General features: G+C 63.1%; 1 protein-coding gene across 9 annotated transcripts in view; it reads left to right on the top strand.

Annotated features, from left to right (window-relative positions):
* Dot1l (DOT1 like histone lysine methyltransferase) overlaps positions 1–15,535 on the top strand; it is a 41,730-nt gene that overhangs the window by 22,628 nt on the left and 3,567 nt on the right. For 6 of the 9 annotated variants that reach the window (XR_013047032.1, XR_013047030.1, XM_076558841.1 and 3 more), the window contains 20 exons: positions 1,991–2,046; positions 2,691–2,770; positions 5,247–5,315; positions 5,670–5,776; positions 6,309–6,350; positions 7,246–7,353; positions 7,455–7,686; positions 8,003–8,116; positions 8,523–8,614; positions 8,694–8,795; positions 8,964–9,101; positions 9,602–9,727; positions 9,853–10,337; positions 10,445–10,580; positions 10,974–11,120; positions 11,746–11,875; positions 12,357–12,937; positions 13,174–13,379; positions 13,999–14,063; positions 14,293–15,252. Coding sequence is in view for 6 of the 9 variants with exons in the window: in XM_076558841.1 (XP_076414956.1) it covers positions 1,991–2,046; positions 2,691–2,770; positions 5,247–5,315; positions 5,670–5,776; positions 6,309–6,350; positions 7,246–7,353; positions 7,455–7,686; positions 8,003–8,116; positions 8,523–8,614; positions 8,694–8,795; positions 8,964–9,101; positions 9,602–9,727; positions 9,853–10,337; positions 10,445–10,580; positions 10,974–11,120; positions 11,746–11,875; positions 12,357–12,937; positions 13,174–13,379; positions 13,999–14,063; positions 14,293–15,252 (3,976 nt within the window). In the remaining 3 variants the exon portion in view is untranslated. The remainder of the gene's footprint in view (positions 1–1,990; positions 2,047–2,690; positions 2,771–5,246; positions 5,316–5,669; positions 5,777–6,308; positions 6,351–7,245; positions 7,354–7,454; positions 7,687–8,002; positions 8,117–8,522; positions 8,615–8,693; positions 8,796–8,963; positions 9,102–9,601; positions 9,728–9,852; positions 10,338–10,444; positions 10,581–10,973; positions 11,121–11,745; positions 11,876–12,356; positions 12,938–13,173; positions 13,380–13,998; positions 14,064–14,292; positions 15,253–15,535) is intronic. The other 3 variants (XR_013047031.1, XM_076558839.1, XM_076558844.1) reach the window with 1 other exon arrangement.

Here is a 15,535-nt window from a genome sequence, read left to right as displayed (position 1 = left end):
TGACACTGTTGCTTGGGGATGTGAACAAATATTCCCCAGATAGGGAACCAACAAAGCCCAGCCTGGAGAACTCGGGAGTTTTACAGGGTCACTTCCGGGGGCAGAAATGACTGAGCTGCATCCCCAAGACCCAGCCCAGCATGCGGGGCGGCTCACAAGGCCGGGAACGTGGAGGGCGCTGCGCAGCCCGCAGGCGGCAGGGCAGGCTGGACCGCGCCCTTCCCGGTGGCTCCGGAGACCTGAGCCTCCCTCTCGGCTGCTGTGACCGCGTCTCTCGCCGTCCTTTCTGCTCCTGGTCCTGCGGCGGGAGGGCTCAGCATCTCCGCTCGGTTTCGGGGACTTCCTGTCTGCGGGGCTCCCCGCAGGGCGGGGTGTATGGAGATTTCCTGCACAGCAGTAGACACCTTGCTTCAGGCCTGGGCTTCCATCCCAGGCCAGATGGCCAGGACTGGAGAGTCCCTGGTCACAGACGCAGATGGCATGGCTAAGTGGCCCCCAGACTGGTGGCCTGGTTGGCCAGGACAGCACTGGGGCCTGCAGTGGAGCGAGCGACGCCGGCTCCACCCGTGACACAGCTGCAGGGGGAGGCCTGTCCTGGACGGCGCTCCAGAGGCCGCAGCAGAAGCACACAACAGAGCCGGGAGGACATGAGGGCTAGCAGAGCTCCTCCTAGGAGTCTCAGAACACGCTGCAGGGGGATGGCGGCATGGGCTATGCCGCAGTGCTTAGCTTAGGGGAGAGCGGGAGCCCAGAGCCCAGGCTGCTAGACCAGGTGCTGGCTGCATTTGGAGGACGGCTGAAGTCCCCACCCCAGGCTGGGCTGGTGCACAGCAGAGCGGAGTCAGGGGCCCTGTTATCCTGTCACTCCCACGCCTCACGGGGACTCCAGTGTGGGCCTCTGCCATTACCTGTGGTCGGCATCCCTGTCTCCCTCTTCTCCGGTACTCATAATCCACTTCTAGTCAGCCGGTTTGCCTGCCGTGGTGTCCCGCACCGCTTGGCGTGGCCTGCTGTGCATCGGATCTTTCTTTGCTCCCGTTCATTGCCAAGTAGCTTTCCAGCACATGGATGGACTATGCTATACGTCTGTCCATCTGTCCATGGATGTCTCGGCCTTTTTGGGCTTTGTCAACAACTAAACAACCTCCCATCCCATGATCTCCATGTAGAGCGGACTGTTCTTTTCCTGGGGCTCATGCCTGGTGCCACAGCTGGTGGGGGGTCTGCAGAACTCAAAACCCAAATTGCTTGGGTCTCCGAGTGTCATAGCTCCAGGTACTCAGGGTAAAAGCTGTTTCCACTGGGCAGTGGTAGCGCACACCTTTAATCCCAGGACTCCCTAGGCAGGTGGATTTCTGTGAGTTCGAGCCCAGCCTGGTCTACAGAGCAAGATCCAGGACAGCCAGGGCTACACAGAGAAACCCTGTCTAGAAAAACCAAGAAAGACAAAAGAAAAAAAAAACCTGTTTCCCTTCAACACACTCTGGCCTCAGTGACATCAGTGCTGACAGAGTGAGGACCAAGGGGCAGGCCGCAGGTTGGGTCAGATGTGCAGCAGACATGGACTAATGCAAGCTACGTAGAGGCGACCTCTTCTTCAGGCACAGCCCTCATAGATGATGACAAGTGACAGGATGGTTGGTCCAGTGGCTTCCTGGCTACAGAGATGCATTCATGTCTGTAGAGTCTGCAGATGGCCTGTGTGATGCTGCTTTTCTGGGGACACAGTCTAGCGTGCAGAGAGGGTTGGCTGGTCAAGCAGATGGCACTGTGACTCCTCACCTGGATCGACACCATCCTCTTGTCTGTCCCGAGTGGGTGCTGCTTCCTGCTGGGGTTCAGGCCCTGCCCTCTGCAGAGCTGTCCACTGGCTGTCCACGGTCACCTCCCCACCCTGAGATCCAGCTCATTCCATGTCTCTCACAGCAGCTGCGGGGACTGGGTTTGAAGCAAGCAAGCCTGTGAGTAAACGTGTTCCTTTCTTCCTTAGCTGGAACGAGGTGACTTCCTCTCAGAGGAGTGGAGGGAACGGATCGCCAACACGAGGTACGGCCGGCTGTGGGCTGTGCTGCTGCCTGTGCTGTGGCCTCGGATGCTGGCTCCGCAGATGTGGGTGGCTGTCGTGGAGGGGACTGCGGGGCTGCTGCCTCAAGAGTGCCAGCCCCTCCTCTGGGGGCCGGCCTGGCTGTGGTCTCACGTGGGGTGCGGTAGCCCCTGTGCTGGTCCCCTTGAGCGTCCTGTGCTGTCCTCACCATGGGGTCGGGTCTATCGGGATCGAGGTGTTTTCTCTTGGGGGTGGTGCCTGCCTCCCGCAATGCACCTGCCTGCCGCCATGCACCTGCCTGCTTGTCAGTGTGTCCCTTTGCTGCTGCCCTGTGACCACCCTGTCTTCCGTGAGCGGTCCTCCCTGGACTCTGGCCAGGGAGTGCTTCCAGGAAGGCCGCTTTATCTCAGAAGTGCCAGTATTCCGAGTCGGCCCCTGGTGCTGCACTTAGCCAGAGCTTGCCGCCTCCTCCGAGGGGAATTTTGTGTCTGTCTGTCTCCTGCCCCTGCTTTCCTGCTTACTCTGCTCACCTCAGATGGGTGGGCGGGGGTGGGGCAGCCCCCGGCAGGGACCGGCAGCAGTCTGTCCAGGCTGGGACTCGATGTGCACAGCCTCAGGTTTACTGAACTGGAACATTGTTTTGCAGTGTTATATTTGTGAATAACTTTGCCTTTGGTCCTGAGGTGGATCACCAGCTGAAGGAGCGGTTCGCAAACATGAAGGAAGGTAACGCAGCCCTCCTGCCCACAGGCCTGGTGCCGCCACCCTCTCCGGGGGAACATGCAGTTACGTCAGGCTTCCAGGGGCGGTCCTCAGTGACCCTCCCTATCGTGACCCATAGTGCATGGAGGCCCAGGCCCCACCCGCTTCCCGCCCTCCCTCCTTTCCCACTCCTGGGCGGAACAGCAGATGTGAGGGCTTGGCGGCAGGGGCCCCGGTGCCCAGCCTGCCCGAGATGGCCCAGCTCAGGAGCAGTCCCCTGCTCCAGGCACCCGTACCAGGGCTCTTTGCTCGGGAGCTTAGGATGCCCGGCCCGTGTGTTTGTGCCTGCCGGTCTTTGGTGAGGGGAGCTTCAGGATGAAGAAGTGGTAGAGCGCACACCGCCCCTTGCGTAGAACCTTGTGGCTTCTTAGCCCGATCTCTCCCCGCTCCGCAGCTGTCTGCTGTCACAGGTGACGAGTGTCTGCCGTGGGGCAGATCCTCAGCTCCCCGTGCTTTGAGTGACTTACGTAGGGCGCGGGGGTGAAGCCAGGGCCTTGTGTGCTCAGCAGACACTCCCCACTGAGACTCACCCGCCTCACTTTCATTTCTGTTTCATCCCTTCATTTGTGTTTTAGAAAAGGTCCCACTAGACAGGCTCTAGCCTAGACCCAGGCTGGTCTGAAACTCAGTCACATAGCCCAAGCGCCGGCCTTGAACTTGATCGCAGTGTACACCACCACATTAGCCAAGCGGCCTGTGCGTTAGGGAGGGCTGTGCTCGCCTCACACAGCCGATCCCATTCCGTCACGGAAGGGCGGCAGGGCTGCAGCAGTCTCTACTGCCGACCGCCTCAGACTCAGCGCCCAGCTACTTTTCCTGCTCTCCTCATGACCTCTTGCTGGGCCCTCCCACACCTGTCAGTCAAGACAGTGCCCCCTGACTTCCTGCAGGTCAGTCTGCTGGAGGCGGTTTTTCTCAATTGAGGTTCCCTTTTCCTAGATGGCCCGAGTTGGTTTCAAGTGGACAAAGAATTATCTAGCAAAAGCACCCGCTTGTGGGTGTTCATGGGGATCAGATTGGGCCTCTGGCCCTCTCCTGACCAGGCTTTTCCCTTGCGCCTCTGCATGGTCACGGTGGCAGGTCATTTCCGTCACTGCCCAGGGAAGATCACAGGGTGCTGGCCAGACTGGCCGGTGGCCTTTCAGCTTTCCTGCACACTGGAGACGTGGACCTGAGCCTGCTGGGGCCGGGCCGGGCCTTTGCTGGTGGACAGGACTCAGAGAGCAGGACTTGGAGTGGGGCTAGGGGCTGGTGCACGGATGTGTGTGTGCGTGCGTGCGTGCGTGCGTGCGTGCGTGCGTGCGTGCGTGCGTGCGTGTGTTGAAAAGGGAGCCTCATTGTGTAGCTCAGGCTATCCCAAAACAGTGGTATCTCAGCTCCCCAAGTGCTGGGGTTACAGACACGCACCACTGTGCGGGGGGAGTCTTGAATCTTGATTTAGCTGTCCCTGGCTATGGGGGTCAGGCCTGGTCTAGCATGAGGCTTCGAGCTCCTGGCCTGGCCTGGGCTGCAGAAGGAGTTCAAAGCCAGCCTGGGCTTGGTGACAGTCTGTCTCATTCTCCCCTCCCACCCTACACTCTTCTTCAGTATGGAAAAGGATCTGCTCCATTCACAAGAGTTGGGATGGGTTTTGAGGCAGGGTCTCTATGTTGCTCTGGCTGCTGTGGAACTCTTTTTTTTTTTTTTTTTTTTTGGTTTTCCGAGACAGGGTTTCTCTGTGTAGCTTTGCGCCTTTCCTGGGACTCACTTGGTAGTCCAGGCTGGCCTCGAACTCACAGAGATCCGCCTGCCTCTGCCTCCCGAGTGCTGGGATTAAAGGCGTGCGCCACCACCGCCCGGCGGAACTCTTTATGTAGACCAGGCTAGACTACTTTCAGAGGTCTGCCCGTCCCTGCCTTGGGCTGGGATTAAAGGTGTGTGCCTCTAAACTAGACTACCATGTTTTAAGGTTGTTCTTGTGGCTGTCCCGGATTTGAATCTTTGTGTGGTTTGGCTTGGCTCTTTCTGCCTCTGGGACTTGGTTCTGATCTCTGTCCCAGTCAGCAGCCGGTCAGACCCTCAGCTCTGTTCTGTGGATCTCTCTCTGTTGTCTCTTTGAAACCGCGGTCTCGCTGCATAGCCCGGTTTGTCTTCAGACTCGTGACAGTCCTCTCGGCTGCCGGAATACCGGGGGTCAGTGAGCCTCCGCGCCTGTGGGGTTCTTCCCGGGCCTTTGTGAGGGAGCGCTGCAGGCAGGCCCGGCTGCCTGGCCCCTCCTCCCTGTGCCTGTGTTGGTTCTGGGCCCCGCTGCCACCCTTTACCAGGCACCCAGTTGTCAGCACAGTGGCTGCGGGCTCAGGGTCGAGCACCAGAGGTCTGCGCCCGTGTCCACCCCCACCCGCGCCCGTGCGTGCCTCCGTGGGCTGTACCCACAGGGCGGTGACGGGCTCCTGTGTTGCAGGTGGCAGGATCGTCTCCTCCAAGCCCTTCGCCCCTCTCAACTTCAGGATCAACAGCAGGAACCTGAGTGGTGAGTTGCGCCCGCGCTCAGCGCCGTCCAGGCTGCCCGGCTCCCCGGCCCAGTCAGGCGGAGCTCGGCCCTGCAGTGGGGGTCCTCGGCTAGTTGCTTCCCAGCCTCTGTCCACCACGTGTCGCCCACGTCCCCTCGTGGACATGGCGCTGCAGAGGTGGCCGGCCCTCCCGGGGCCTCCCTGGGCTGGCCGCTTGCCGGGTGCACCCTGGCTTTGACGTGGCTGCTCTCGGAGCTCCTGACAGGCCCCAGGCTATTCCTCCCCTGGGTCAGCTAGGCAGCCTTTGGGGTGCTGTGGAGCCTGGGGTGGGGTGCAGGCCTCCTGCGCAGTCCTGACTTGCTGCCCCTCCACAGACATCGGCACCATCATGCGTGTGGTGGAGCTGTCGCCCCTGAAGGGCTCCGTGTCGTGGACTGGGAAGCCGGTCTCCTACTACCTGCACACTATTGACCGCACCATAGTGAGTGTCCGCAGCCGCGGCCGGGCCCCGCAGGCCGGGGTCTCAGCCTTGGTCTCCCTGATGAATGGGTGGGTGCCCATCGCAGTTTTGGCATCCTATCCGGAGGCCTTCCCCAGGGGTGGGCCGGCCTCCTCCTCGTGGTTCCTTGTGGCCTCCCCTCCTTGCCAGAGCCTTCCGTGCGCACTCCTAGCTCCGTTCTCCTCTGTCCTTGAGGCCGTGTCTCGGCAGTCCTGCTGTTTGTTCTCTGGCCTCCCTGGTCAGCCGAGAGCCTTCCTGCTGTGGGCAGAGGCCCTCAAGACGCCCGAGCTGAGGCGCGAGTTCCCTCTGTACGGCCAGAGCAGCAGCCGGTGTCCCCGGCGCTCCTGTCCTTTGCGGTGGGGGGTGACTGCCGTGGGCTGCGTATTCGCTCCGGCTGTGCCTCCTTTGGTGTCCGCTGGTGTGCCTGGCAGCTCTGGGACCCACCATCTGTGTGCGGCTGCCGTGTCCATGCTCAGGGCTCGCTTCTAACAAAGCCTTTTCCTCTTCTCTTTAGCTTGAAAACTATTTTTCTAGTCTGAAAAATCCAAAACTCAGGGTAAGTTTGCATCTCTCCCAACTGTGACTCATGAGGGTCATGGTGGCTGGCTGAATGTGTGCTGGTGGTACGTGTGACCAAGGTCCCCAGGCCCAACCCAGGCTCCCCGCAGGCCCTCAGCTCTGTCGTGGGTTTAGTGTCCATCCTGTGGACGATGGTCCTGCAGTTTCCAGCAGGTCCGTTGTCACCCCGTTGTCACCCCGTGCTGTGTGTCCTCATGCACAGACAGTTGAGGTGCCTGTCTCCACACCCTGGAAGGCGGGGCAGTCTGCTCCATGGCAGGCACTTCTCTGGCCACATCTGCTGGGCGTTAGCTTGTCTGTCCCAGAGACATATGGAGCTGGGCTACCAGGCGACTTTCCCTGGGGAGGCATGAGGAGACGTCTGTTCACGTGGTCACCTACAGCAGAGTACAGTGGTCTCCCTGCTGGTGCTTGGTGAAGTGGTGGGCTGATGGGGTTACAGGAGTGTAGACAGTTTACAGGTCGTGTGTATTCTCAGCAAGCGGCTGAGTTCCCCCAGATGCATGCAGGTGTGCACCTCGTGAAGCTCAGCCTAGCTGCTGGGTTCAAGTCAGCAGTGGTGATGTTGTGCCAAGAGGACAGGGGCCCTAACATGTGGCTTGACTTTGCCTGGCCCTTTAGGGGCGATAGCCATCCTGCTATCGAGTGGGCCAGTCGGGCCTCCATGCTGGCTGGCATGTGCTCTCGCTGCCCCGTGGTTCCGCAGCTGCCAGAGCGGGGCAGTCTTGGGCTGCACCACCATGGCAGTGGCAGGCTCGTGCCTTCCCCGTTAGGGCTGTGGGCCCAGGTTGGTGTCTGTGGACGTTTGGTTGATTCTGGGTGGAGCTGGAGCCCGCCGCCCGTCCCTGACGCGGGTCCCTGCTTCCCTCCAGGAGGAGCAGGAGGCCGCGCGGCGACGGCAGCAGCGGGAGAACAAGAGCAACGCCACCACCCCCACCAAGGTCCCGGAGAGCAAGGCCGCGGCCACCGAGGTCCCTGCGGTGAGAGCCGTCCCCTGCACGTGCCTGGTAGACAGGGTGCCCAGAGGGGCGTCCCTGTGGGCGCTCCTGCTGTGGCCTTACTGCCCGCCTGTGTCCCCCAGGACTCTGGTGCTGAGGAAGAAAAGGCAGGTGTGGCCACTGTCAAAAAGCCATCTCCCTCCAAAGCCCGGAAGAAGAAGCTGAGCAAGAAAGGCAGGAAGATGGCTGGCCGGAAACGCGGGCGGCCCAAGAAAATGAGTGCTGCCAATGCTGAGCGCAAGTCCAAGAAGAGCCAAAGCACACTGGACCTCCTGCGCTCCCCGCCCGCAGCCCCACCCCCAGCCTCACCCCAGGGTGAGCCTCTTTCTCTCCTGCCCTCCAGAGTCCCCATCCCGGTGGCTCTGGGCTCCTGCCCTCTGCCCTCCAGAGTCCCCATCCCAGTGGCTCTGGGCTCCTGCCCTCTGCCCTCCGGAGTCCCCATCCACTGGAGTCTGCATCTGGGCTCTGTGCCATGGACCAGGCTTGTGACTACACACCAGGAGTGGTTGGGCGGGATTCTGGATCCCATGGCTGTGTCAGGCCTCAGATTTGCCACGCTGAGTGAGGCCTTTGTTGCCTGTACTAGTACAGGACCATGGTTGGTGACCGATGGGAACCCTCTCTCCTGCAGATTCGTACAGGGCGCCTCCTAGCCCATTCTACCAGCTACCTCCGAGCACGCAGCTCCACTCCCCCAATCCGCTGCTGGTGGCACCCACCCCGCCTGCATTACAGAAGCTTCTAGGTGGGTTATGGCTCTGCTCTTGAAGCCGTTCTCGGGAGCTGTGGATGTGGTGGGGCCCCAGTAAAGCCTGCTGGACGGTGTGGAAGAGACTGGTGTTGCCCTGTGAATGGCGGAGAGTGACTCAAGTCACCTCGGACCCTGTGCCATAGCTGGGGACATGTGTGACCGTCAGTACTGGGGAGAACAAGTCACTCCACAGGAGATGGTGGCAGGTCCCTTACTTGGAGGAGGGATCTGCGCTCGGGGTGCAGGGCACAAGAGGAGGGGGGTCACAGGAAGGGTGGCCCTCCAGCAGGCCAGGCCCCAGGTAGCTCCCTCCACGAGTCTGCTGGCCGCCACTCCTGCTCCTCCCAGGGAAGGGTGCTGGCATCAGCCCTGCTTCACTCGCTGTGCCGTGTCCCTCCAGAGTCCTTCAAAATCCAGTACCTCCAGTTCCTGGCCTACACGAAGACCCCGCAGTACAAGGCCAACCTGCAGCAGCTGCTGGACCAGGAGAAGGTGGGTGAGCGCTGCTTAGTGTCAGCAGTTGTCCGCTTCCCGGGGGCTCTGAGGTCACCTGCTTCTGCCCCCCTCGCAGGAGAAGAACACGCAGCTGCTGGGCACCGCTCAGCAGCTCTTCGGTCATTGCCAAGCCCAGAAGGAGGAGATCCACAGACTGTTCCAGCAGAAGCTGGATGAGGTGACTTCCCTTGTCCTTACGGGAGGATTGACATGGAATGGCTAGCCACCCTGGAAGCAGAGGGCGACCCCGTCTGTACCCTGGTCAGGGCTGCAGGGTGGTTATCGTCCTCTTTGTTCCCTGTGCACTGGGATTCCTCTCATCCTGCTTTGTCCTCTGCATCCCCAGTTGGGCGTGAAGGCGCTGACCTACAATGACCTAATTCAGGCCCAGAAGGAGATCTCTGCCCACAACCAGCAGCTGCGGGAGCAGTCGGAGCAGCTGGAGAAGGACAACAGTGAACTGCGGAGCCAGAGCCTGCGGCTGGTGTGTGTGTGTGTGTGTGTGTGTGTGTCTGTGTGTGTGTGGGTGGGTGTGTGGGTGTGTGGGTGTCTGTGTGTGTGTGTGTGTTGTCTGTGTGTGTCTGTGTGTGTGTGTCTGTGTGTGTGTGGGTGGGTGTGTGGGTGTGTGGGTGTAGGTATAGGAGGGTGCAGCTGGTGTGTGCACAAGCAGGATGTATGTGGGGGTGGTGCAGGGGCTGTGCGCAGGCAGGGTGGAGGGCAGGATCTCCCACTGGGGAGCCAGAGGTGTGCTGACTTAGTTCCCAGGCGTTGGACTTGGGTCTGCTCCTTCACACTCTTGCTGGGCTCGGCAAGGATCCCCCTGTACCTGATCTCACCAGGGGCTCTGTACTGTGTCCCACAAACTTTCTCACCTTGCTGTGTGGGACACAGCACATGCCACAGCTGTAGCCTGGCTCTAGCGCACTGCCCAGAGAGACTGGCTCTCCTGCCTTCCGCTGCTGAGACTCTGGTCTGTGCCCACAGCTCAGGGCCCGGTGCGAGGAGCTGAGGCTGGACTGGTCCACGTTGTCTCTGGAGAACCTGCGGAAAGAGAAGCAGGCCCTGCGGAGCCAGATCTCGGAGAAGCAGAGACACTGCCTGGAGCTGCAGGTGGGCTGTCACCTGTGTTGAGGGCAGCGGGGGTGCGTGGGCCTCTCAGAGCTGCCTGGCTCCCCTTGACACGCCCTGCGCCGGGTGGAGCCCGGGCTGCTCTGACAGCGCCTCCCGTCGTGTAGATCAGCATCGTGGAGCTGGAGAAGAGCCAGCGGCAGCAGGAGCTCCTGCAGTTGAAGTCCTGCGTGCCGCCCGACGATGCTCTGTCCCTGCATCTGCGTGGCAAGGGTGCCCTGGGCCGCGAGCTGGAGGCCGATGCTGGGCGGTTGCGTCTGGAGCTGGACTGTGCCAAGATCTCCCTGCCGCACCTCAGCAGCATGAGCCCCGAGCTCTCCATGAATGGCCATGCCGCCAGCTACGAGCTCTGCAATACAGCTAGTCGGCCCTCGTCCAAGCAGAACACCCCCCAGTACCTGGCCTCCCCCCTGGACCAGGAGGTCGTCCCCTGCACCCCCAGCCACAGTGGCCGGCCCCGGCTAGAAAAGTTGTCTGGCCTGGCTTTGCCAGACTATACCCGGTTGTCCCCTGCCAAGATTGTGTTGAGGCGGCACCTGAGCCAGGACCATGCCGGGTCTAGCAAAGCAGCTGCCGGTGAGCCGCACCCTCGGTGAGTGCGGCCATGTGGGCTCTGCTACTGTCTGCTTTCTGCCCTGGGACTGTCGGGCATGGGCCGCTCGCTGGGCACTCAGGTAGGTGACTGGCCTCTCGCTGCAGGGCGGAGCCCACCAAGGAAAGCGCCCTTCCCTACCAGAGCCCTGGCTTGTCCAACAGCATGAAGCTCAGCCCCCAGGATCCACTGCCTGCCTCCCCGGCGACCTCGCCGCTCACCTCAGAGAAGGGCAGTGAGAAGGTGAGAGCCGAGTGAAAGAAGCCGCCTGGGTGTGTGAGGGATGGACTGGGCAGCTGCGGCAGCGCCCCACAGAGTGGTCTCTTCTCTAGCGTGGATGGGGCTCAGTCTGGGGACCTGGGGAGGAGATGGGGACCGGCGTCCACAGGCCTTAGGAAGGGGTGCGGACGCGGGTGTGTCAGCCTCCCACGGGTCCTTGGGGGACTCAGATCTTTCATGCTGGAGTGGGATCAAGGGGGTTGGGGCCTCCCCTGTATGTACAGAGATGGAGAGGAGTTTGGGAGGCCAGGGGCAGCCCACGGTGACAGGTCTCAGAAACAAGGAGTGTCCCTAGGACGGCTTCTGCCGCTGAGCTCCCACCCAGGCGGGGATTAACGCGGGGCCGTCTGTTGGCAGGGCGGGAAGGAGCGTGCCTACAGCAGCCACGGGGAGACGATCACCAGCCTGCCCGTCAGCATTCCACTCAGCACGGTGCAGCCCAACAAGCTGCCCGTCAGCATCCCGCTGGCTAGCGTGGTGCTGCCCAGCCGCGCCGAGAGGGCGGTGAGTGCTGGGCCGGGGGGCGGCGGGGGCGGGGGCGGTGGTGCTGCCCGTGGTGGCATCTGGGTGTGCTTTGTAAGAGGCAGAGCAGAGTGGAAATGGGAAAGCCCACTCCGGGAGGGTTTCAGCCACTCAAGCAGCAGTGGCAGCCATGGCCCTGGGCTTCGGCCCTGATGTCTGGGTCCTGGAAGAGCTGCCGTTCAAGGAGCGCAGGCTGGGCAGACAGTGAAGCCTTGCCTTCCTTCTGCTTTCATTCGGGGCAGGGTCTTGTCTGACACAGGCTGGCCCTGTGCCCGTCCCCACCCTTTGTTCCCTGAATGGGACCTGGCCTTTCTGCTTGGACTCTCAGGCCTAGCCCAGCTCTGCCCTCCGGGTCCTCCCTGCCCTGCCCGCCGCCCTCCTGCCCAGCTCTGCCCTCCGGGTCCTCCCTGCCCTGCCCTGCCCGCCACCCTCCTGCCCAGCTCTGCCCTCCGGGTCCTCCCTGCCCTGCCCTGCCCGCCGCCCTCCTGCCCAGCTCTGCCCTCCGGGTCCTCCCTGCCCTGCCCTGCCCGCCGCCCTCCTGCCCAGCTCTGCCCCTGGGCCTTGCCGCTCCTGGCCTTGCCCTGACTAGGCGGGTTTTCTCTTCCAGAGGAGCACTCCCAGCCCTGTGCCACAGCCCCGAGACTCCTCATCCACACTTGAAAAGCAGATTGGTGCTTCTGCCCATGGTGCAGGAGGCGGTGCAGGAGGGAGCAGGAGCCTCGCCCTGGCGCCCACAGGTGATCCCCCCAACCCCCACCCCATAGGGGTCTCTCCCTGCTAGGTGCCATGTTCCCTGAGAAGATCCCACTGTGGGACAGAAATCGTGGCTGAGGCCACCCGACAGGTAGCTCTGAGGTCATGAGTCCAGGATTTGGAGGACCAGAAGGCTAGTGTTTGGGCTGACTTGGCTTGGGCTAGGGCGGTCCAGGCACTTCTTCTGAGGGATGTGTAAAGTCCGGACCACTTCTAGAAAGCTGCCTGTGCCGGGTCAGCTGGCCCCCGACTGAGGTTTAGCTCACAGCAGCGACAGATCCAGTGTGCCCTAGTGTTTGCCCTGACTGACGTCCTCTGTGGGCCTGGCCTGCCCACACCTGCCCATGCTACGGCCCTGGAGCCACCAGCTCCTCGGCTTGTCCCTCCCAGGGTGAGGGGTCCTCACAGCCCCTCCGGTGGGCTTGGCCCCTGGCCTCCTTGAGAAACTGGTGTCCTCCCCGACAGGCTTCTACACGGGCTCGGTGGCCATCAGCGGGGCCCTGGCCAGCAGCAGCCCAGCGCCTCTGGCCTCTGGAGTGGAATCTGCTGTTTTCGACGAGTCCTCCGGACCCAGCAGCCTCTTTGCCACCATGGGGTCTCGCAGCACACCGCCGCAGCACCCCCCTCTGCTGCCGCAGCCCCGCAACTCCGGCCCCGCCTCTCCTGCCCACCAGCTCTCAGCCAGTCCCCGCCTGAGTGTGACGACCCAGGGTCCGCTGCCCGACACCAGCAAGGGGGATCTCCCTTCCGACCCTGCCTTCTCCGACCCGGAGAGCGAAGCCAAGAGGAGGATTGTGTTCAGCATTGCGGCCGGTTCCGGCTCTAAGCAGTCGCCTTCCACCAGGCACAGCCCCGTGACCTCTGGCCCCCGTGGGGACTGTGGTCAGAGCCATGGGCAGGACAGCCGGAAGCGCAGCAGACGGAAGCGTGCGTCAGCTGGAACCCCCAGCCTCAGCACGGGTGTGTCCCCCAAGCGCCGGGCTCTGCCAACTGTCGCTGGCCTCTTCACACAGTCCTCGGGGTCTCCCCTCAACCTCAACTCCATGGTAAGCACAGGACCCGTGCCAGCAGGGTGGGGAACCCCGCTTGTGCGGGCCCAGGCCCGGAGCAGGAACAGTGGCTGCTTTGCCGCCCTGCCCGCTTTTTTCCCCTCTTCCCGCCTGTCCCTTCTCCCTTCACCAGGAACTGGTGACGGCAATGTCTCAGGGCTTAGATACGCCCTCTGGTGTCCCCGAGACCCTGGCCTGGGCCTGTGGCTCATCTGCCCTCCCCAACACCATAGGTCAGCAACATCAATCAGCCCCTGGAGATCACAGCCATCTCATCCCCTGAGAGCTCCCTGAAGAGTTCCCCCACCCCCTACCAGGACCACGATCAGCCCCCAGTGCTCAGGAAGGAGCGGCCCCTGGGCCCGACCAATGGAGCCCATTACTCACCGCTCACCTCAGATGAGGAGCCAGGCTCTGAGGACGAGCCCAGCAGTGCCCGGTGAGTCCCGGGGCGCCTCTGCAGGGTGATGGTTGGACCAGGCGCTGGCTTTCCCGTCCCGAGCTCCCTGTGCCGGACTGTGTCCTCTCTGGGCGTGGGCGTGGGGTCTCTTGGGGGTCCTTCTGGGTGTTGTGCCTGTGTGAGCATCACTCGTCCCCCCCCACCGCCTGCACTGTGGCCGCACTGCAGACGGGCATCCGTCGCTGAGGTCCGTCTGCCTCCCTCCCTGTGAGTGTCACGGTGGAGTAGCTTCTCTGTGACCCCTCGCCTCTGATGTGACATGGTCTACGACTGCTGCCCAGTGTCCTCCTCGGGATCTGACAGACAGACTTCCCGGTCTAGACCAGCACAGATTGCCGCCTTGAGCTCGGGTTGGGCGAGGCTCGGGACAGGGACGCTCCTACAGGTTGTCCTGCTCGACCCTCACAGTTGTCACCACGGACTGGGCTCCCCACAGGACAGCCATGCCCAGCACTGGGCCCTGGTCTGTTGGGAGGCCTTCCATGTGGGGCTCGAGGACAGCCTTTGGACCCTCCTTTCTGAGCTGTGCGTGTTAGGAGTTCTGGGGTCCTCGCTGAGCACTTACGTTCATACGTCCACCACCGTTTTCTTTGCACAGAATTGAAAGAAAAATTGCAACAATCTCCTTAGAAAGCAAATCTCCCCCGAAGACGCTGGAAAATGGTAATTAATGTGCTCCCTTCCTGGAGCCCAGAGCCGTGGGGAGGGTGCCCTGTGCTCAGGCCCGGCCAGCCCGGGGCTGCATCTGGTCATGGTCACTTGGAAGGGGGACAGGGAAGCCGCACCGTGCATGAGCTCCGTGGACCCCTCAGCCCCGGGGGAGGCCCAGCCCTGCCCAGTGCAGCAGACGGCGGCCCCGGGCGCAGCTCACGGCGCCGACGTCTCCCGTCAGGTGGTGGCTCGGTGGGAAGGAAGTCGGCCTCCTCGGGCGAGCCTGTCAACAGCAGCAAGTGGAAGTCCACCTTCTCGCCCATCTCCGACCTCAGCTTGGCCAAGGCCGTGGACAGTCCGCTGCAGGCTGCTGGCTCCGCGCTCAGCCACAGCCCCCTGTTCTCCTTCCGGCCGGCGCTCGAGGAGCCCGCTGCGGAGGCCAAGCTCCCCAGCCACCCGAGGAAGGCCTTCGCCGGCTCCCTGGCCGCGCCCGAGGGCCCCAGCCCTGGCGCCAACCCTCCCAACGGCCTGGCCTTCAGCGGGGGCCTCGCCGGGGACCTCGGTTTACACAGCTTCAACGACGGTGCTCCCCTCTCCCACAAGGGCCCCGAGGTGGCCGGCCTGAGCGCCCCCCTGAGCTTCCCGTCCCAGCGGGCCAAGGACAGCGCCGCCGCCGAGGCCAACCCCTTCCTCAGCCGGCGGCAGCCCGAGGGCCTGAGCAGCCTGAAGGGCGAGGGCAGCGCGGCCAAGGAGTCGGCCGAGGCCCTGCCCCTGGGCGGCCCGGCGGACAAGGTGGCCCTGCCTCATGGCGCCAGGGCCGGCAAGGGCCGTGACCGCGAGCTGGACTTCAAGGGCGGCCACAACCTCTTCATCTCTGCCGCCGCCGTGCCTCCGGGCGGCCTCCTCGGTGGCCCCGGCCTGGTCACTGTGGCTTCCTCGGCGGCCAGTGCGACACCCGCTGCCCAGGCTCCCCGGCCCTTCCTGAGCACCTTCCCCGCGGGGCCGCAGTTCACGCTGGGCCCCGTGTCCCTGCAGGCCAACCTGGGCTCCGTGGCCGGCTCCTCCGTGCTGCAGTCCTTGTTCAGCACCGTGCCGGCCGCCGCCGCAGGCCTGGTGCACGTGTCGTCCACCGCGACCCGGCTCACCAACTCGCACACCATGGGCAGCTTCTCCTCCGGGGTGGCCGGCGGCACCGTTGGAGGTAGGCAGGGGAGGGCGGGCCGCCGGGGTCGGCGCCCCGGGCCCACGAGCTCGGCCCCTCGCCAGCCGCTTTGGAGGTTCCTCCCGGGCCCTCCGGAGGGCGCAAGGGGAGTGTGGCCCTGTGTCCACGCCGGCGGCGTCACCGTGTGACTGGAGGAGACTGGCTAGTCCTGTAACGCGTGCCTCTTGTTTCAGAAGACCACGGTGCACTTAACTAGGCTTTCTTTCTGTCCGTCTGTCTGTCTGTCTGTGTTCCGGGGCGTCCCCCGTTTGAGGTCACCGCC

This window comes from Peromyscus maniculatus, chromosome 22 (assembly GCF_049852395.1).
Source record: "Peromyscus maniculatus bairdii isolate BWxNUB_F1_BW_parent chromosome 22, HU_Pman_BW_mat_3.1, whole genome shotgun sequence".
NCBI lineage: Eukaryota > Metazoa > Chordata > Mammalia > Rodentia > Cricetidae > Peromyscus > Peromyscus maniculatus.
This window is presented reverse-complemented; position numbering and strand designations above follow the sequence as displayed.